This window comes from Aulonocara sp. 'chitande type north' Nkhata Bay, linkage group LG2, assembly GCF_057382095.1.
Source record: "Aulonocara sp. 'chitande type north' Nkhata Bay isolate Kocher_YH1m ecotype deep benthic linkage group LG2, A_spYH_male_GT1.1, whole genome shotgun sequence".
In the NCBI taxonomy this organism is placed as follows: Eukaryota; Metazoa; Chordata; class Actinopteri; order Cichliformes; family Cichlidae; genus Aulonocara; species Aulonocara sp. 'chitande type north' Nkhata Bay.
The window spans coordinates 27,552,831-27,575,384 of record NC_141345.1 but is presented as its reverse complement, the minus strand read 5'-3'; the positions used below and the strand labels follow the sequence as shown (position 1 = coordinate 27,575,384).

Here is a 22,554-nt window from a genome sequence, read left to right as displayed (position 1 = left end):
TACAATCTGTACTTTCCCTGTGAAATCCTGATGACTCAGTGAGCAAGCTGTGTGTCCAGACAGTTCATCAGCTTGTTTTCCCATGATATCCTTCAAGTGCTTCAGTTGTTGCTACATTCAAATTATGTCTGTCCAGCATCCAAAAACATAGCATTCAAATTAATTTTTATATTCCTTTGTTTTTCACATTCATTTACATTCCCCTGCTTATTGCTGTAATTTATCCAAAACTGTTATAACGATTCATTCCCAGCTCGTACATCTGTCCATCTGTTGAAATAGCCACTGAGCCAAGTGACAAACTGTATGCTGTCTAGAGTGACAATGCTTCATCTGTCTGCAGCAGATTTGTTATTGAAAAACACTGTCCTCACTGTCAGGCGAAACGTAATCTCAAATTAGCCAGCAAATACTGGTTTCTGCAAATTTCACCTTCTTCCTCCCAAGCAGTCAAGAAAGTTTAACAGCCTCTTTTGTCCTCTTCTCCCTCTTTATCACATTTCCTTTTTTTTTCTACCTTGTCACCGGTGTACAGGGCTCAGGATTGGTTACTGTGGAAAATGTGCCATTCACAGTCCATGTTTTCTGCTCAGAAAAGATCACCTTCTGAATTTAAACTTAAGCTCAGTGCACACCCACATGCTTTACTCCGCAACATCTTGGATCCCCTGAAATATAATCCGCTCCTGCACCTGCTGCCCAGAAGGCCAGTTGTGGCTTTTCCAACTCTTAGAGCTTAGAGCCACCAGAAACACTTCTTGCGCAGTTTCTTGACCCGTGCCTTGGTACTGGGGCGACTGGAGGATGCCGGGGCTGGCGTCGGCTTGGTCAGAGTTGGTGCAGGCACATCATATTCCCCCTCTAGGGCCTCTATAACCCCCTGGAAACGTCCCTCCTGCTGTCTAAAATCATGCTCCACACTGGAGGAGAGAGAGAAATGGAGAAGGCAGTTGAAGAGGAAGGAGACAAAGATGAGTGAGAAACATTATAAGCATGATTTAGAGACTGAGTTAATGTGAACCAAGCCAGATGTTTGTTTGTTTTTTAAATTCAGTTCCTTTCTCACAAAAAGAGAATACCGTAAATGTAGGGGTTAAAGGGAGATGGTGAACAGCTGTGTAAAACAAGAGGAAGTCTACTGGGCAGAAAGAGAGATTAGAAAGAGAGGGGTTTAGAGACAGCTAAGCTAAGGTGACCTAGTGACATCAAGAAATGCTGACAACACCTTAAATACTGTCCATAATGCAGTTTTTATGGAGGTTTAAACTCATATGTTCTTAATTTTGGTGTACGCGCCATCAGCCCACACACTCTTTCACACGTGTCTCAGCTCAGTACTCTTTTCACATCTATAGTATTCTTTTGCACTCATGCACCAGTAGATCACAGGCTGGTGAGATGAGAGGAGTGGGAGGAGAACGAAAAAGAGAGTAGGAAAGAAGAAGAGCATTTGCACAATGGAGGAGCTAAAAGAAGGAGCAATGGAGGAACTTTTTTACTCTTCTATGTTCAAAGCAGACCCTCGTGGCTTACTTTTTCTATGCTCCCATTCCCCCTCCACCCCTCATCTCGCTTGTGCTCTTTTCCCCTCACCATCTCTCTGAAGTGCCCATCGCTGCAGGTCATAGTGTAGCAGACTCTGAGTTTCTCCCTCCATTTGGTAACTTGTGTGTGTGTGTGTGTGTGTGTGTGTGTGTGTGTGTGTGTGTGTGTGTGTGTGTGTGTGTGTGTGTGTGTGTGTGTGTGTGTGTGTGTGTGTGTGTGTGTGTGCTGAGCTGGATTATATGGGTGGAGCTACATAGGGTCTGGCATCTGGAGTTAATGAGGCACATGATGAGGCAGGCAGATCGGAGACGACTACCAGTCCTTCCCTCTTTTTGTATGCCAGCAAACAGACACACACACATGCGCGCGCGCACACACACACACACACTCAAAAACATATAATATACAAACACAGACGTGCTCCCCTGCCATCTCCATACATCTTCCTCAAAAGCCCACGGCTGAGTGAGAGTAAAAGAAAAACATGCAGAGACTTATGAAAGAAGAAAGGAAAGAGACAGAATCTTCGGGGAGATCGAAGGATGGCTAAATGAAAGAAAGGCGACCTTTAATAAAACAGGGCAGAGAGGTCACTGCATAGTAAAAGAGGAAACAAAAAAAGACAGGGAAGTAAAGAAGGACAAGATGAGTGCCACTGGAGATATGAAGAGGGGAGGGCAGCAAGGTCTCGGCTATCCGAGAAAGTGCGCAGTGATGGAGGGAGAGACGGAATGAGTGAATATAGGAGAAAGTAAAAGCTTGAGTGGGCACAGAGGAATGGAGATGGCCGCATGAATAATTGATAAAGAAGATCTACCGAGACACATATACACAAACAAAGCCACACAGCATACATATAAAGAAAGATAAAGGATGGCACCTGCCCCACATCCACTTACGGTACAGTGTGTCTTGTTTTAGAAACTAAAGCTTTTTCCATGTCAGGTCTCTCTATACGTCCCCTTGTCTCAAAACCTCAGTATAGCTCTCTACCTCTCTCTACCTATTTCACTCCCTCACAATTTTTCGTGGATTTACTGCACAGCTGCGAAAGCTGCTATTCTTAATTCGTTGTGTAAGCTGTCACCTTCAGCATCTTTTTACGTGCATGTATGACTGCGTGCTACGGCGTCTTTCATCCCTGTGAGACACAGCTAAACCCAAAACCTTTATGTTTTTAAAATGAGGTGTAAAATGTGGAGATCAGGGCTAAAGTTTTGGTTTGTTTGCTTAATACATCTGTTTAAATTTGAGACTTGTGTGTGTATTAGAATACTTTTAGTTTCTAGGTGCGCATATGTGTTTTGTTCTGCTTGTTTCAGCTGTTTAAGCTTTGGGAGGAAAAACAGAGGAGCTGTCAGAAGTTCCTCTCCCTCTTGTCTCTCATTGTAAAGATTAATTAAAACAGACGATGGCAAAACATCTTCAGGCAGTCAGCCCACGTCAAAAGCTCTTTTTTTCACCACAGATCATTAGGATGAATGTTTTAGTCCCACACGTAATTCATCCTCTGCCTGGGTGTCTCTTATGCCATCTCCACTCCTCTTTACCCAGAGTCCTCTAGGGTTTTGATAAGGCCATTATTGTCCAATCAAACAAACAGAGCTCGTGTAGTTGTGACTTCTCTGTGTGTATGTCACAATAAATATGCTGATTTTCTTTTTTTCCACCCCTGTTTTTGAAACAAACTCATACTGACACGAGAAGAAATATGACTAGGCTGGAGAATCTGCCTTTCAGTCCAAGTCATTAACATATTTCAAAGCGCATGAAATATATTCTTTTTTTTGTTTGTTTGAAATGTGTATGCACATGAATCAAATAAAAGTTGATTTCCCTTTGTGCTGGATTAATTATCCTGTTTGTATTTGCATGTGTGCAATTAAGACAATAAGAAAGTAGAGCAGGAGAGAAAATCTTAGAAGCTGAGAAGAGAGAAAGGTGGACTATAATAATGTGAGAAGTGCATACACCAGAGACCAGGATTGTTCCAGGTCATGTAAAGTATCTCCCCAAAATATTCGAAAGCCTCACATTTTGAAGACTTCCATGTCTGGCTAATGTTAGACATTGTATGACTATGTAATGACACGTTTCTTTGTGCAATGTATGCTACTAGACTACTGAGGGGGTTTATTTGTAGTACAAGAAGATAATAGTATGTTTTGTTCTGTAAACACTAATTTTCTGCTAATTTCATAAACCGCTAATATCTAGGTTTAGCACGTTCAGTTGTTCTGCTTGTCTTCCATCAAGTTTTCACAGTCTGCGTGGAAATGCTTCTGAAAGTGCTTATTTAGTCAAACAGTTCAAAATCATTTTTGGAAGTGTTTATGTTTTTCTGCTTAAGTGAATTGTTGCATAATGCAGGTTGTCTTGTCATTAAAGCATTTGCAGTAGTTAATCAGGCTGTTGTATAATTACTGTCAGTGTTTTGCAAGGCTGAAGTCAAATGCCTTGTTTTCTCTTAAAAGCAGTTCCCATTTAAGATATTCCACAACGTGGAAGATGATTCTTTACTGTGTGAACAAAGGAGCTTGCATATAAGTGCATTTGTCTCACTATGTAAAGTAGTGGTGGAAATCAATGTGTGTATATATGTGTGGATATGGATGAGCATGTTGCCATGTGGCAGCTTTCTCCCTTGGTGCTCATTGCTACTTACTGGGATAAGGATTTTGCTGTGTTAATTAGGATCAAGGGAACAAAAAATGAGATGAGGGGAAACAGAAAACTGGATGCAAAGAAGAGATTAACTGACAGAGAAATGGAAAGTCAAAACAAGAGCGAGATGCAGAGGTGGGGCTGCTTTGAGGCAAGTAGCTTTGAGAGTTAAAGAGAACTGAAGAGGTAAAGACCCCGCAAAACTTGTCTTTATCCCCTCGAGGCCTGCGAGGGAGATTTGTATGTGATTGTAAACAAGCAGAATTAACTTCAAGCCTAGCTTTGGTCTGTAAATACTTCTTTTCTTTTAGTTTTATCCATGAAGCTACATGCAACCTACATTTCCAGCTTATGTGAGCAGTGCAGAGAAAGAGTAGAGGGTGAAAGTGGGGCACACTGAGGTGATTAGAGCTTTGGCGATTGACAGACAGAATGAGGCACAGATGTAGACAGGAGTTTGTTTAAAAAAAGAAGAAATGACAGAGATTTTAGTGGCATGTAATGGAAATGTTTATGTGAACATTTGTGAGAGAGAGAAGGAATATGTGGAGCTAACAGGAGGATTAAAGTACAGTATGCGATAAGAGGCAGTGCAGTTCTGCAAGTTGCTGAGGATCTAAGAATGCAGTTAGTTATTTAGGTCAGTCAAGCATGATAACTGGACTGATCATTTAGATGTTGAATTAATATCCTTGTTTGCACAGAGCATTATTTTGTGTGTAAATATCCTCCCTTGGTAGAGCATCTTTCACTAATCTGCAAAGTACAGCAAGTATTAATTTTAATATTTATAAGAGCAATCACTCTTAGTTTCTTTTTCCTTATAATAGTGTATGGTATGAGTGGTACAATAATCAGAGTGGAAGAAAAGGGCAGCGACAGCAGGGTGTCAGGAAGAAAGGGTAATGAAACAAAAAAAGCTGAATAAGTGATAAAAACCTGGAAAGGCTGAAGAAATAACAATGGGAAATTGCATCCTACGAGAGGCATGCAGTTTTACAGAAGTTTCATGGCTATTTCTAAAGCTCCAGGTAAGAATTAGTTGTCATTGGTGTGTTATATAATACAGTAAGCTCATTATCTTTATTAGGTTACCTGTAGATGATGCAGGCTGTCTTTTGGCAGGTGGGGCAGTTGTTTATGTCCTGACCAGTTCTGTATGAGCTGCGACTGCAGAAACAACAAATGTAAAACGTTTACACACATGAAAGCAGTTTGACTGAACAGAGCCGTGAATGCTGATGGCAGTTACACGTCTGGTTTTTAATTTTTGCTGTAGTGTTTTGATTGGTAATGATCTAAACAAAATTCTATGTAGGCATACAGTGCATGCGTTGTTTGTTATAATCCGCTTAAGTAAACCACTCTGATATATTTACGATTGCTTTAATCATTAGCATATATGATTTTTAGATACGCTACTTCAACAAAAAAGGAAAGAAATCCTGCCAAGCTTCAACAATATTCATTTTTGTAATAGTGAAAGATTATTTTGCACAAACAGCAGGCTGGGCTTTTCGTGGCGGTGTCACGCTGGTGTCAGAATTGTTATTTCTCTCTCCATGGACACGTACCCAGTGCAGCAACAACAGACATGCTGTCTACGTGTTGTCAAAGGGCACAAAATAGTTGTGATGTTTAGTGCATACAATGTGCCCCAGTAACACTATTCAGGACATTACCAGGATTGCCCCAATGGTTGAGTACCTGCCTGTTTACTATTCTATGCAGGAAAAAAAAATTGCAGCAACTGTCTTGGTACATCAGGTTTTGAGCCACACGTCACATAGCACAGATATTATTACCTTAAATTAGAGGCATAGTGAAAGTAAGCTTATTGTCTTTCATTTTAGATGGCTAGTTTGAACAGCAGAGCACACATGCCAACTGCATCAAGGCTGAACAAGACTAAAGAGACTACAGAGCCAAGGACACTGTTTACATGTTAGAAAATAAGCTGGAATTTAAAAATATCTGTTAGGCTTGTACTGCCTGCCTCCCAATTAAAATACTTTATTTTGCCAAGGTATTTTGGCTGGCCTTCAGTTGAACCATTTAGAGAAAAAAGTAACTGATTTATGTCAATAAAATTGACATTTTAATTACATGGAGTGAGACTGTGTAACTGGCATCATTTTTCTCCCCCACCAGTCTTTATCAAAGACGACAACAACAGCATGAGAAGACAAGTTTTTGCTTCAGGAGAGAAACGAGACAAGGAGCTGAGCACAGCGACAACCTTTTAGCTCAGCCGACACTTTTATCACAGCAGCCCACTTAGAGTCCTTTCATTTCTGGCACAGCACCAGATTCATGCAGTCCCTCTATTGCTTGCTGCTTCTCTTAATGTTCATTCTTTTAATGTCTTCCTATCTTTCAATAGCTACCCTCTCTCTTCTGTCTGACTTTCAGTCTATCTGTTTTTCTGTCACTCTTAGCATGATACATGGGCATCCTCCCAAAAAAGCCTTTACACACAACAGAAGCATGAATGCACATTATACAGCAACAAAGATGGGGTAAGACAGCTGGAATACTGATTTTATGTGTCTTATTGTGCAGCTTAAAGATTAATTGCAAGGTAATCTGAAGGGATTAGACTGCAGCCAGAGACCTCTCTTAACGCTGGACAAAAATAAGGAGGGATGGGAGAGAATAAACCATGTACACAGGGAGTTTAGGTGATGATGGAGAATCATCAGTTTTAGGATAGTTGAGAGGTAATGGTTATGGGTGGGGGAAAAAGGTGCAGACTTTAACTTAATGGTGAAATGGAAGAGGGTGGTGAAGAGGTGAAGAATAGGAAGCAAAACAAAACAGTGTGACAGCAAAGATCTGACAGCAGGGAAGAGTGATGGACAGGTTGTTGGGAGAGGAGAAGGGGGGAAGATGAGAAGGCACAGGAGTGATTCACAGTTGTTAGTTGAAGATATGATTCATACTTTACGGTGAAGTGTGTAGCGAAAGATAAGGAGTGGGAAGGTATTAATTAAAAATGCACCAAAGAAAGGTGTGTGGCTGATGGTGAAGAGAGGGATAAATTACTAAAAGCGGGTTAAGAAGCAGTGGAGAAGAGGGGGATTTTTGAAAGACCAGCTGTTATGTGTGGAGGGAAGAGGAAGAACATGTGGCCAGGGAGGAGGAAATTAAGAATCAAAGATTTAGCAGGGGAGAGAAAGAGTAACTGATTAGTTCTGTTTGCTTAGAAGTAGTGTCTGTTTGGGGCTACATGCTCTCAAACTCAAAGGAAATGCAAGAAAGCCAACGCTGACCTCTTGCTGGTAGGTATCAACTCTCTCCAAACATGTGTACACATATTGGATCTCCACACTGGTGGCATTTAAAAATCTAATATACTGTATTGAAAGCCTGCCAGCTATAAAAACTTAAAAGTACTCTGTTATTAATCTCTTTCACTCATAGTGCACCCTCTCTTCTACCCCTCTTTCTCATCTTTATCACCTCCCTCTTGCTTAAACATTTGCTCACGCGGTGAATGCCTCTACCACTCCTTTTACATGTGTTATCTCTTTTTATCACTCCCTTTTTCATTCTGTCTTGACATCTATGTTTCTTCATTTCACACTTTATTCTCAGATTATCCTCTTCCTTTCCTTCTTACCTTCTTCCATTCCCCTATTTCCCCTTCTCTCTTCAAGTTATTTTCCTTCCTAAGTCCCTTCTCTCACCCTTCAGTGAAGGCTTTGCTCTTCTCCAAGTCTTGAATCACGTTGAGAAGCACCTTTATCTTCTCCTGATTGGACAGCAGGTTCTCCTCCACACTCTGCAGCTGCTTCTCCAATCCACGTGGTGCTTGTACTGCATGTCCGTCCAGAAGTCCTCCCGGTGCCCCATTGCATTGTGCTTTCATATGAGTCTTACAAGGCAGAGTGTGGTCATCGAATGATTTGCTCTTCTGATTTGTGTAGTCCTTGAGTTTGATCCGTTCTAAGGATCGTTTCGGTACGTTTGTGGTCTCCTGGGTTTTGTTTTGCGCTACAGATGTGGCTGGTTTAGACTGAGTGGATAGAGGACAATTTTTTGGTGGAAGAGGTGGGGTGGTGCTAGATTTTGAGCTATTGTGACAGGAAGGAGCTGGAGACTTCAAAGCAATACGGGCTACTGTGTTCTGATGTGACTCTTCATCAGTGCGTTGGCCTTGAGCCACAACTTGACTGCGTTCATCATTTGAGTGTGATTTTATCACCTCTAAAGTTGGCGTGTGTGTTTGTTGTGTATGCATGTCAGCTGTGGTCCTATCTGTGTTACTTTGTGTATCTGTTGTCTGCGTGGAGGAGTCCTTGTAAGAGGTAAATTCTGCAGAGTGTGGCCTCATGTGCTGCTGTGAATCTTTGGCTTTGTTCTGAGTGTGTGTTGCGTGGTTTGAGTGTGAACTGTGCGCTTTTGGTATAGTGTGCGACAGCTGTGATAATTGAGTAGTCTTTACTGATGTGTGTTGCTGTGTGTTGGCTGTGTCTGTTTTTTTGGTGCAAGACTGGGAGTTCATAGTAGCAGAGTCGTTCCTTGACTGATTAGGAGCCACAGGCGGTTTCCGTGGCGGATTAGGTAAAGTCTGGCTAGCTGTTATTTGATTAACTGCCCTCCTGCGACATGCACCAGTGCACGGCGAAATCTGAGATCGTCTCCTCCCACATGTCCCACAAAGACGAGGCGGAGAAGTCGTCATTAATCTGCAGGGCCGAGGTGGGGTGGCGTGCACAGTTGTACAAACGCTTACTGTCTTTAACACCGTGCGATGACCCTCCCCTCGTAGAGACTGCACCCTTCTCCTCTCTTGGGCAGGCTCCTTACCTTCTGTGGCTTCACTGCAAACCCCTCCCACCACATCAGAGGCTACCACACTGCCATTTGTGTACCGAGCTGTCCTTTTACCTCTCGTGTCCTTTGGGTTTGTCCGTATGTTTTTGATCTGGCAGTAAACTCCACTGCCTGATCCCTGTGACCCCATGTCGTCCTGTGTCAGGCTGTTGATCTCGTTTTGAGATGTCTCTTTTGACACCGGCAGACTGTTGCTGTCACTTCTGATAACTCCCCCTGCCTCTGCTGTTGTTGTTGTTTTGTCTGTTGCCATGGTGAGGAGCCGAGGTGTGTTGGTTGGTTGGCTGCTGTGGCGTTTGATGGAGGGGAGAGTCCGAAGTCTGGGAGATGTCTGCACCCCGACACTGCACAGTGGGCCCCATCGCCCCCCCGCCAGGGGAACTCCCAGTGCAGGGACTGGATTTGTTGGGTCAGCCACCCTCCTGCCCATACTCCTCTGGAGGCTTGCTCAGCCCCCTGAGGAGCTGAAAGGGATGGAGGCAAGCAGCGACATCAGCCGCCAGCAAGATTAGATCTAAGCGCAATCCAAGATGTTTCCAGCTCTTGTTTACCCAAATTAATTTATGTGAAAGAGTTTTTAGGGAGCTGGAGAAAGGAATTCAATATCCAATAAAGCTGTAGACTCTCAACTTTCTTCCATTAATGATCTTATTACTTGAGCTACTTCCAACTGGATGACACTGTCAAAGCTTTTCTCAGTTTCCAACCAGAGGCCCACAGATGATGAGTTGGATTGCTTTTCTGGGCATTGCTGGTTTGTTCTGGAGAGAGGAAAGAAATAAAGGCAATGAATGATAGAAACAAAGGTAGAAACAAGAGAAACTGGCAAGAAATAGTCAGACTGGCAAGAAGACATAGACATTAGGCACGTAAAGCACCGTGTAAAAGCTTCGACCTCGACTGAGAGCATACACTGACCAGATCAATATAGGTCTATCAAGTTCTTATTACCCTAGCAGGTGGGTGAGAGTAACAGTGGCAAAACTTTAAATCCCATCAAGGAGAATGAAAAGACTATAGAATATGTTCAGGGTAGGTTATGGGCAATTGCATGTTTCTCTATAGAGTTGGGAGTTGCATACAAATCACAGGAGCTATAGATCCTGTCAATTTAAAAATGCTGCTTAATTCTTTTATTAAGTGATCTAAGGAGCTTGGATCACTTTAATTTAATTTAATTTTAAACGTTACAACACATTTAAAATTATTTTTTCTTTCTTTACATTCCATAATAGTTTGTAGACTTATAACTAATCATTTGTTATCATTTGTCGTAAAAGCAGTTTGGAAATGTTTCAAATGAGTTAAGATAATTTAATAATTTTGTGATCAACTCTATAGCATTGTTCCATGTTTAATGTTTCTTTTGTGTCTAGTAATCTATACAGACATTGTGCCCTTCGGTCTATTTTAAATGTTTTTTTTACTTGATTTTTTTTACAGGCAGGAAATTTAATGTTAATCCATGACTAAATTATGTTAAGGTCTTATCTTTGTTTTGTGTTATTTTGCTTAGTCTAAAATTTTGGCGCACTGTGTCACTGCGATTAGCTGATGAAACTGGGCCAGAATTCTATTATATTTACTGTTTTTTTCCATATCAGGATTTTGGGCTATTGCAGGAAATATGGGCAGGGTACATCAAAAAGAAAAAGACAGATAAGGAAGAAAAAAGATCGCTATTTAAATAACTTACCCAACTGGTACTATATTTAAGAGCATGGAAAAGTGGATGCAGGAACATTTGTCTGGTATATTTCGTTTTAGCTAATGGAGCTATGCTAATTTGAGCTAATGTAATTACACACAGTTTGGCTCTTGAGGATAAATGGCAGTGCAGTGCATTTGCTGTCTGCACAGAACTCAAGCAACAATACATTTTAAACTTGTTGCAGATCCAGCTCATATATTGTAGAAAATTTCTTTTTGTCCGCCTGTGTTTAAAAAGTCAGTCACCGTCCACCTTTGATCCCTCACTGCCGCACACAAAGCTGGTCTGCAGCTGGTGTGAGGTAATTTGTCCATGAAATTAGGCTTGTGTGTGTATCTAGGCTGAAATCTTTGTGTCTTCGTTTTTTCTTCTATCTTCTATCTTCACAAACAACGTTGTCACTCTATTCAGCCAGTGTGGGGTGCAAAAGCTGGCTGCATACACACACACAGACACACACACGTAATCAAACACACACAGGGAAGATGAATGGCTTAGTTTACACCAGCTGGTGCAACATGTCACACAGATGCTTGCTGTATACGGTCAATTGTGGAAAAAACTAAAAGATATAGAGAGAGAGAGAAAGAGGGAGAGAGAAATAAATCAGCTATAGCCATGTTCACCTAATAGTGTAAGAACCCATGAGATTACAAACAAAAAAATCTTCTATTGTTTCATTATTGTAAAGAATTCTTTCTCAGGGTTTTGAGAAGTTTTAAAACAGCTTGTTGGCTCTGGCACTGTAGCAGGTAAAATTATGTGCTCACCAGTGGACAGGTAACACATCCTAACTGCAGTGAGCCTGACTGCTACTCTAATATTTCATATGTATTCAGAATGAGAGGCTTGTACCCATTCACTCATACCAATGCCCTGTCATGACCTAAGCCTAATACCCCATGCTGTTTTGACTGCACAAGGAGAATAAAAATTGACATCTTAGCCTTTTCCCCCCCTTTTTCCCTGACAGCAAGTGTAATTAAGGTTGTCAGACTCTTTTCAGTTTTCATTTCAAAAAAATTAAATATTAATACTGATGCTGGTGGGCTTGCCCATGAGCTGAAGTGCTGAACAAGGAACAGTTTAAATTTAGACTGTTCAGCCTGCATCCTGCGTCTGAAACTTTCTAGACATAGAAAACAATAAGTGTCACACAGTGCACTGCATTGCTTGAGAGCTTCAGTGACAGTAGTGCTTTGAAATGTAAGGTTTCTGCATAAGGCATTAAAGATCAAAGGATTTCTGTTTCAGTGACATATTGCTCCTACTTATATAAATATCTTGACAGTGTGTTTCGCTTGGGGAGTGTGACATTGCCAGGGAGGGGTCTCGCATTATTGACAGCCCAGACTGCTTATTATTGTTTACTGTGCTAACTGTGGTAATCACTTTCCTGGAGTGGACGACTGAAGCTTTAACTTATATTTCATGCGTCCCTTTTTATATACAAAGCAGGGCACAGCGACTGGGTGAATGAGAAAAGCACTGAGATTCGTTGTTTGCACAAACAAATTGCAGATGATGATGGCATTTCTGTGGTGAGAAACAGATGGAGAGGGAAAGCAAGAAGAAGAGAGCTAGCCGGTGTTTGTGTGTGCAAAAAAAGAGAGAAAGAGAGAGAAAGGATGCATATGTGCGTGCATATGTCCCCATTTGTGTGTTTGATTGTGTTTAAGAGCTGTCAAGCAGCTTGTCTTGGGATTCAGACTGAGTGAACTAAAGGTAATTCCACTGCAGCTGACTTGCCTTTCCATCAGCAGCCTCATCAGACAGCAGAGCACCTGCTGCAAGTTTTTTCTTTCTTTCTTACTTTCATCATTTTGTGTGTGTTCCTTTTTGAAGTCTGACTCTTCACCCCTGACCTGCATGATGTCAGGCAGAAAGTGACACCATATCCTCAGAAATCCAGCTCACACTCTGTGTATCTCAGACTCTCTACCCTTCTCTTTTTCTCAATCACTTCCCCCTCTTTTAAATCTTAAAGGATAGCACTAACCTCGCATCCCTCTTTCATCACTTGCTGTGTTTGTTGTCACACTTTCCCACTCAGCACCCTCTCTTCCATCTCTGTCATGCAACCTTTGATTTTCTCTGTGCTTCTCTCGCCTCCTCTTTGTTCTTTATATATAAACATAGTCTCTCACCAACATTTCACCTCTGGCTGTGCAAAATAAACGGGGAGGAGAAAGGGAGGAAACATTGTCATCTGGGGGATAAAGGGGAGGCAACTGAAGAGGATAACAGGGTAGACGCCGGCACAGGCAGGGCTGGCAGGTGGCCAGGGGATGACAGCGAGAGAACAGATGTATTAGCAGAACTGTGGACAAGATGAAGGACTCGCGCGAGCATTTGTATGTGTGGGTCAGCGGAAGAGATGTGAAGGCCTAATTTTCTATAGTTGCTTTAAATCTCCAATCAGTTTCTCCTTTCATAATCTGAATGACTTTTTTAAAAGATAAAAGTAAAAACAGAAGACTGGAGGAGAAGGAGGAGGATGTGTGAAGAGACAAACATTAAAGGAAAGGAAGAAAAAAAGATCTGGGATGCCACACACATTGCTTGCCAGTAATCAATGAACACCGCAAGTGTGCTTGAGCATCTGTCATCACGCACACAGACCATACAAGCCTTTCAACACCGCAGGGAGTTTCTTGACAGGGTGCAGCCTTTTATGAAATCTGTTTATACATGCAATGAGTTTAATTTGCCAGTCGGTGGGTTTGAGCTTTTAAAGCATTGTCTATGACACAGGCAGTCTCAGCGATGCCCTGCATGTTTTTTACATGTGTCTGTGAATGAGTGCACACCCACGCCTTTGCAGTGGTGACAGAGCGCTGAATGCTCCAGCGAATCGAGTCCCCTGTCGTTTCAAGGTGAGTCTCATTTTTCAACTGCCGATTGACGGGCCCTGTGTGTGTGTGTGTGTGTGTGTGTGTGTGTGTGTGTGTGTGTGTGTGTGTGTGTGTGCAAGCGTTTTTAGGGAGACTGAGAGTTGCTTTACTGCTCTGTAATCACACCACCCCTTTCAGTTACTATCTCTCACCCACTCACCACCAGAACAGAACAAACGCAGCACTTTATTGGCCCTTTGAGACGGGGCACACAGTGCATTTTGTGCAGTTCATTAGGCTTTTTTCCCTCCAGCCACCGTTGTTTGGGTTCAAGGCAACAAAAACATTTCTCTGTTATATATTGCCAAACCTTTCTAATCTTACACCTCTGATTTAACATGTGTTTGAAACTTAAATGGTAGGCAATGTGTTTTTGGTGCCACTGGAAGAAAAATCTATAATAACCTTTCAGCATATTGTAATTCAAAGTGTCTGAGAGGAAACAGACTCCTTCACTTTCTGTTAGCTTTGTTTTCAGGATTTTAACAAGTCTACTCCTCAGAGAGAGACGTTGGTTGATCACAGATCTGTTCAGACAAGAACCGGCGTAGTATAAAGTCGAACAAAGAGCAACATTGTAAGATGTAGCTCTGCAGTGGGTTAAGCGCAAAACTTTCAGCTGGAAGAGTGGGTTCTAAATGTCACATGAAGCTTAAAAGTCAGCATTATCCTATTTCTATTCCATGTGAAACACCTGCTATTTAGTGTGGACGCCCTATGTCTGGTGGGAGGGACTTAGAACAGTGAGGTGAGAGCTGCATCTTCTTTCTTCTTCTTTTTCTGCCTCCTGCAAGTTTTATTCTATCAGAGACCTTTATGAGAAATAATTTCTGTCCATTTCTTACAACTGTTATATTGGATAGGAAGATACTTTTTAGACATTTAATATTCTCGCACGTATAAATCAAATAAAACTCTGTGCGGAGGCATTTTGTATGGGATAACTGCAGGAGATAGGATTGCCACACCTGCCATTTAAATATTTGAGCACCTTGTAAGACCATCTCTCTGACTCTTTGCTACAATAAGCAGACAAGCTATCAAGCAAGATACTAAGCTCCCCTCAAAGAATTGTAATATAAAAATATAAGTTTGTTCAGTATCTTGCATTGCTTTTATTACTTTGCCACAATATTCTTTTTTTTTTTCAGTTAACTTTCTTCAAAATGCAGGAGATGGGGAAAAAAAACCAATCAATATTTAGTATGAGCGCCCTTGTCCGTGAAACCACACCAGTTCTCATTGGTTCACATTTTTCAAAGCAGTTAGTGTGTTCCAAGCATCCTAGAGAATTTGCCACAGTTCATCTGTGGATTTGGGCTGTCTTACTGTGTTCTGTCTCCTCGTTTAATCCCAGGCTGACTCCATGATGCTGAGATCAGTGCTCTGTGGGGGGTGTCTGTTGCAGGACTCCTCTTTAGCTTTGTGACAATACTGTTTGATGCACAGTACCCTATATGTACCCTATATATTTTCTGTTTGTCTGTAGTTTTCAAAATGTGAAGTCAGCCTCAAATTCAATATGATGATATACATACTGTGTCTCTTTGTGTTTGTTTGCATTTTTAATTAGTGATTTCACCTTTGTTAAGTGTCCCAGTATAACACTTCTTCCGGTAACTCATAGAAAAATGAATCCGGTATTAATCATCAAAATAAAAAAGGACATATACACAGCTGATTCTGCAGCCGTTGTCATTCTGCATTTTAATTGAGAGCAGCTGTATTTTTTAGGAACAGTGCCCATAAATTAGCATCTCAACTGGAAAGAGGGAAGTCACAAAAGGCTAATGTTCATACACAAAAAGCCAAACATTTCACTAAGCCAGCAAGTAAGGGTCTAAGTGAAGAATTGTTTTGGGAAGATTGTGCGTAATATTAATGAGAGAGTAACTGAGATACTCAGGTTCCTCTTAAAGGTATGCAGTGCAAACTGTGGTCACTGTTGCTCTCCAAGCAACACAAAAAAGATGCAAAAGAGGACTTAATTGGGGTTTTTATAGACACACTCAAATCCCAACCACTTCACAAACAACAGGAAAATGGAAAATGCTCTGCGGCGCCCTGTGTACTGAATTTTCATGAAAAATTTACATTGGACAAACTCTGTGTATATGTACTTTGCGTTTGTGTGTGTGTGTTTTTGTTTCTGCATGTTTGGAATCAGAGATGCATAAATTAAGCAGAAGCAGAAAATAAATTAAACATAGAACTGAGAGGCAGACTTCCCCGCACGTCTGTCTAAGAAGAAACTCAGATAAGGCAAACAATGTCACTAATTGAAAGTAAATCTGAAGGGTTTTAGTCTGTTCAGTGCATGAACACTGTAAACAGACACTGTAAGTCATTACAGTCTTTTTTTCCTTCTCAGGGACTCCCTCTAGTAGAGGAATGAAAGGGTTCGTATCGATGTTTAAACATGTCTACCCTCGGTCGTGGTGCAACCCCAATCAAAAGGCACGGCACGACGACACAAAGTGGGAAAAACAAAACTGATCTCATAACAATGGATTTTATTAAAAACTTGTAGCCCTTTCAGCCCCTACTCCTCATGTATGTGGCAACAAATAGGAAATAATTCAAAGCAATGTTCTTTTCCAGTCAGAAAGACCCCAGAGGAAAAAAAAGTCAATTCGGTTTTAATGCTGTAAGCTTATTTATAACCTGTTAGGAACCTATAATAAGAAAAGGGCTGCAATACATTACAGACCAAGAGCACATTATTGACAAATCCATCTGGCGATTTAATTCATTTGTTTTGTTGTCTGCTGGAGTAATGTTTGCTGGTTGAGCAGCGGGGCAGAGAAACCAAAGGAAAACGGCATATTTATGAGATATTTAGCACCAAATACTTAATAATAGGAGATAAACATGATAGAGTGGAAAACTAGACCGAGTCAGCTAAGAGGGGAAAACAAAGTGTTTGAGTTAGAGGAGACGCCACAGATGCACTACTACATAAAAATCTTATCAGTGTAGCTAATAGGGTGTGATATCATCAGAGGTTTACATTTTTGCTTTTACTGTGTACTCTTCTCTCTCTGAGCATTTTTTTCTCCAGTCACCTTTCTTTTCCCCTTGGTCACCTGTCGTCATCCTGATTACTACCTTTTGTCTTTGTACTCTTTTTATCATCTCATTGTTCTCTTCTCTTCGATATCACTCATCCTGCCTGCACATCCCATCCAATATCTCCATCATTAACCCCTAATCTATTCCTCCTCCTCTCATCTCTTCATCTTGTTGCCCCTGCTGCCCTCGCTCCCTTTCACACATCCATCTTCCCACCATTCTGACTTTTGTGTCCTTTTGTCTTTCACCGCATCTCATCTGTTTCTCATCACTTGTTCACAGTGTGTCTGGTTAGCAGAGCGGCTAAAGTGTCACTGACATGCACGTGCGGATGCACTGACAGATGCACAGACACACACACATATAACTTCATGTGTGCATGCCAGTACATACTTCTTTGGATTCCTCTTTCTGTCTTCCTGTTGACTGACTGAACCTTTATTTCTTTATTTCTTTCTTTTTATTTCTTCTTTCTTTTTTTATTTCTTCTTTCTTTATCTCCATTATTTGTGAACCTGCAGACACTGAATGTGATAAAAGTCAATGTAGTTTAAAGCTACCTACTGATTAGGTTTTCCCAGTGTATAATTTTAGATGTAATTCCTGTACTAAAGTTGTTTCCAATATGTGAACCTGTATTTGTGCATTTACTACTAGACACATAAATTACTTTCTGTATAAGTCTATACAAGTTAGAAGTTATTACCAAATAAATGAAGTCCAACTCAGGAGTGTTACAAACAAATCAGGCCTAGACATATGCAAAGAAAACATGTTTATATGTAAATAAAGAATATGAATTCATAAAGCACATTGTTGAAAATATTCAAGAATCTTTGAGAAAGATTTCATTGGTCCTGAATCAAATTCCTGCCTTCACACATCAGCTATTCATTATTATTTTTCCCAGAACAAGAGCAGAGAAAAGCGTTAGCAACATTCTGGTGCATTCCTAATAACCACGACAGGCTCTTTGTGAAGTGGCATGCTAAAATTTGGACACTCCTGAAAATATTGCATATTATGTTAAAGTGAGAAGAACTGAGTGCAACCACTGCAGAAAACAGATAAAAATTGGGTTTTATTCAAATATGGATGTGGTTTTCAGGGGGTTTTATCTGCTTATTAACTTTTCACGAACTGATAATATGCTGCTCTGGTATGTGTGCTTGGTCATTTTTGTGCTTTTAAGGTTTCATAGCATCAGCGGTTCATTAGACTTTAATTGACTCAATAGAAAGAATCATCATTGGGAGTCCAGAGCTTGATTCATTCTTGATTCATTGATCCTCTATTTCAGATTTCATGGTAACACCAGGGCTGACTGGTGATCTGAAAAATTACATTTTACTTTTACTTATGAGTTTGAATGCTGTTTAGAAATCCAATGCACCCCGTTCCTTTAAGTGGTGGCTTTTGGCCCTTCATAAAAGACCCAAAAGAGTCCCAGCTTGTCTTTGACATATTTATTATTTCATTTAGGTGAATAGGGCATTTTTTTAAAGATAAGTTTTACTTAAGGTGTTTAACTTAGGTTAAACAAGTGTTTTCCAATGTCAGTGACTAATGATGTTAGAATAGTAATACTTGTCTGAATATTGACAAAAACTCTTTTCTAAAAAAACAAAAAACAAACTACCAGCTTGAAAATTCCACTTTCTGAAATAGCGGTAATGAAAATGCAAAATTTGTAAAAATCAAGAAAACTTTTTTATTTTATAAATCTGTACATGCTGGGCAAAAAGGAAAAGCAAAACCAACACATGGCAACAAAAGGCCTACAGGACGGTGCCGCAGCAGAAATGCACTGTTTCAATGTGCAGACATGATGCACAAACAATACCCATGTAGAGAAGGCAGAACGGGGAAAACGTCCTTCATTCTCACAACAAATTCAGCATCTTAAGTATGCAAAATAACATCTGAATAAGTCAGTCTCAATTTGGAAGGAAGTACCGAAGACAGATGAAGTTCAAATTGAGCTGTTTGGCTGCAGTTATCGAAGGCATGTGTGGAGAAAGGAGCAGCATTTGATGAAAAGAACACCTTGTTAGCTGGAATGACTCTTGTTTAGGGTTGTGCAGTAGCTTATGGCAGAGGAAACACAGCATACATAGAGGGAGGAGGAGTTCAAATATTGCGCAAGCAGTCAAGAAAGTCAAACTGAAAACAGATTCCCTTCTACAGCAACAATAATGACTCACAACACAGTACAATTAACTGTTTTTGGCTAAACATCCCACACAGCAGTAAAAGCGAGTAATTTAAATTTTATAAATTTATTCAACAAGTGCGGTTATTTTGTTGTAGCCCTGTAGACATGTCGCTGTAGGACTAGAAACAACATTATTTTTCTTTTCATTTTTCAACTTGTTGATGTGTTTGTGCAAGTGAAAGACTGGACTGTGTGATAGTGTAACACATACACACACGCACACACATACAGATATGCACAGATTGTGATCCTGATTTATGTTATGAGGTTATATAAATTTTGCACACAGGTCACATAAATCCACACTGTCTCAGTTTGAGATGTCTGTATACAGATTTGATCGTTTTAAAACAAACGCGCGCATACACACAAACACAGATGCATGAGGTCAGCATTAGTGTATAAAGAGAAGGGTTATTGCTTTATAATCCCACATTAAAGCTACACTAGCTGTCCCGATGATTGGTTCAGAGGCTTTTAATATTAGTCGGGCAGCAAAGACACACACGTATTCCCATAAACACACAGGAATGTTCGGAATCGTTGTTAAAGGAAAACTTGTAATTAATATTGCATTATGAAACACACTCATTTAGCACACACAGACGTATTCATATGAATCAAATCCTACTGTGACAGATGGATGGGATTACTCACCTGCCACACACACACACACACACACACACACACACACACACACACAGCGTATCTGCTGTCGATACTAATGCAGTGATCATACTACTTTTTTCTTCCTTTTTTGCAAAAATACACTTATAAGGTTTCCATAAAACAGATAGACCGTCTGATATATAAATACACTTTTAGCAGAGGACTGACTCTGTAAGGAATGAGACATCCACCAAGCCAAAATTTGTGTGTTTTTGGATTGTTTGTTTGTATGTTTATCTATGTAGCCCAGAGGTTTAACCTATGGATTTTTTTCCTGCACTCCAGTTAGCTCTCTGGTGCCTCCTTCCATAAAACCAGTTACCTTCATTCAAAACCTTAAATCTTAAATGAGCATCTTTGAAAAATAAAGTATTTGCCTTGGGCTACCAGACCAGAAACATTCCTCAGATGGCCATAACAGCGCGAGAAGAAAACATGTTAGGCTTTTATGCTATCACTCCCCTATACACACAAACGCGCACACACACACACATACACTTAACTACATATACACTCAGTGTTATTTTTTAACAAATATCTTTGCTCTTGCTTTCTTAGTCACTTACCTTTTCTTATCATCCCCTTTGGTCCGCATGCTTCTGTCTTGCCCTGGTTCTGTGTGTGTATCACTCGTGTGTGGTAGTCCTTTAGTGCTCAGTAGAGCTCTCCTCCGATTCTTTACCACTCTATCTCTCTCTCCGTCTCATTCTGTTGCTGCTGATCCTCGTATGCTCGCGGAGCCCAGTGATCCTCCCTCCCTCTCTCTCTCTCTCTCTCTCGCTCTCTCTCCCTCTCTTTTTCACACACACACATACACTCCTCTCTCTCCCTCTTTCCCTGATCAATATTTCTGCCTGCTTCTCTTTAGCTCTCATGTGCTTCTCAAATATTCTCACTCATTTCTTAAGTCATCCAGTGTCATGATTCGCTTTATTTTTATATATTGGTGACAAATCTGATGTCATGCCCTGAATTTTGTGTCTATGTTTGTCTATGTGCCTACATTGACCCTGGCACAGTAGTAGACCCAGTGAAACTTTGGCAGTGTGCTCCCGGGAGTCGAGCCAGGACACAAACAAACACACATGCGTGAACACACAGAAGCACACACTCGTGCTTCTACCACTCACTTTATTTATACCTTTGCTTTTCTGTGAGAATAAAGTCTAGCATTGCCTTGCTAACTCGCTTTCTCTTTCTCTCTGTTTTGATTTTCTCCTTGTAGTTTCACCTCACTCTTCTATTTGAGCTACAGTATTTGGTCACTGTCCTCTCTCTTCTTTGCCCCACTTTCTCCTCTTCATGCCATTCTTTAGTGTTCTTTCATCCTCATTTTTCATACTCCCCTCATGCTCTGTATTTGGCTGTCCCACCACTCATCCTCCTTTAAGCTTATTGTCTTTCTTCCCCTGCTCCCATTCATATGAGCTGAGAATGACACTGCTTTCTTTCTTGTGGCAAATAAGGCAATTAGATAAAATGAAAAGAAAGTGAGATTAAACACCATATGACATCGGGTTTAAATTATGCTTAATGATGAATGCTTTGTCTTTTGAGCCTTCCAGGAATTGTGTGTGTGCGTGTGTTTGCATGTGTGTGTGTATAAATTAATTTCTTCTTTTGTCGTGCATCAAGGAAGACAAGAATGTTTTACCATTTTTCACATCTTTTACTGGCAGCTTTCAGATTTAGAATTCAGGTTTAGGGATTGATCTTGTATGGTTTCATTAGGATAAACATTTGTTAGGCTGTTAGCAGTTAAGAAATAAAGCTGCAGGGAATTTACAAATGTAATGCTTGTACAATAACACAATGCAATGTCGAGTTTGATTCTCCATTCTAAGCAGTGATTGTCAGTGAAATGTTTTGAATATTTCTTTAAAACGCTGCGAGTTTGCGTGTTCCCTGAGCGGCTGTTTGATGCAGTGTCCATATAAATGTCCCTCCTGACCCCTCCCCCATCTGAAAATAACTGGCGATGTATGCACCACTGCAAAGTGGTTGACTCACCTTGTGTTGTGTTTCAATTGACCTCTGGTGTGATGAGGTAAATGGTGTGTGTATGTGAGTGTGACAAATATAAATGTAATTATGCACATTGCATAAGCAGCAGTCACCGCAGTTCAACACATGAAGGCTTTTAAAAAATATTACACGTGTGCACGGAAACACGCGAGGGCCATAAATCATGAGATAGTTGTGCCAGAGCTTAGAGGTCGTGGTAATTTGATTTGGGAGAGGAAGATGAGAAGGGGTATGAGAGTGTATGGTGTGTGAGCTTGAGAAAACAAAAACCTGTCCTCTTTTTAAGCCTGTAAATGTTTTATTTCACTGCATTTTCTTCTCTTTTTTTTTCTTCTCTTTTTTCATTCATTTTCCCTTGACCTCCCCTCCTCTCACTCTTCCCTACTTGCGTTAACTGATTCTGGCTCTTTTTACATGAGTAGGAAATGGGCTGAGGACACATTGATCTGTTTTCTGAACAGTCAACAGGCGTGCAGGTTTGCATACGCTGTGTAATGCACACAGATAGACACTCATGCTACCTCTCTCTGTTGCTCTGAGTCAAACAAACATGCAACCAATCCATCCTTAAACACAACAGCTCTAATTACTGCTGCACACAATCCATCTCTTTTGTCACCCCCCCCCCCCCCCTTCCCCAACCACCTCCAACAGTCTCCCCAACCACCACCTCTCTACATTTCACCTCAGCCCACAGGTGTTGGAAAAAATGTGTCTGCATGTATTTGTGTGTAACAAGGAGGTCAGTGTTGAGCATGTCGCTGTGAGGGAGTACAGTAAGGAGTGCTGCAATTGTCCAGTGAGAATGTGTTTTTTAGATGTTCTATTTAAAAAAAAAAAAAAAAGATGATGACTTCTCATTTAGGGGGATGTCACAAAAGGAACCACAGAGGAGGGTAAAGAGGGAGATTGGTGAGGAG

The 22,554-nt window shown here is 40.8% G+C and overlaps 2 protein-coding genes across 5 annotated transcripts in view; one reads left to right on the top strand and one right to left on the bottom strand.

Moving 5' to 3' along the window:
• Positions 1 to 22,554, top strand: part of dock2 (dedicator of cytokinesis 2) — a 97,382-nt gene that overhangs the window by 49,629 nt on the left and 25,199 nt on the right. The window lies entirely within an intron of this gene.
• On the bottom strand, positions 427 to 20,340 carry insyn2b (inhibitory synaptic factor family member 2B). Of its 2 annotated transcripts, none has more exons than XM_086314805.1 (4): positions 20,176 to 20,340; positions 7,899 to 9,809; positions 5,305 to 5,379; positions 427 to 920 (listed from the first exon to the last, which is right to left on the bottom strand). In XM_086314805.1, exons 2-4 carry the CDS (start codon positions 9,476 to 9,478, stop codon positions 737 to 739), a joined length of 1,839 nt encoding a protein of 612 aa, XP_086170931.1. In that variant the 5' UTR covers positions 9,479 to 9,809; positions 20,176 to 20,340; the 3' UTR covers positions 427 to 736. The 2 variants fall into 2 exon arrangements, 1 of the variants encoding a protein (XP_086170931.1); XR_015131869.1 differs by having other exon boundaries at positions 861 to 920; positions 7,832 to 9,809.

What these genes read in the sequence shown, in the direction of transcription:
- insyn2b (XM_086314805.1), bottom strand. Translation starts at nt 9,478, where the DNA reads ATGGGCAGGAGGGTGGCTGACCCAACAAATCCAGTCCCTGCACTGGGA. An exon ending in AGCAAAGCCTTCACTGAAGG is followed by an intron (nt 5,380 to 7,898) that starts GTGAGAGAAGGG and finishes TTGTTTCTGCAG; the next exon opens with TCGCAGCTCATACAGAACTG. An exon ending in ACAGCCTGCATCATCTACAG is followed by an intron (nt 921 to 5,304) that starts GTAACCTAATAA and finishes TCTCTCCTCCAG; the next exon opens with TGTGGAGCATGATTTTAGAC.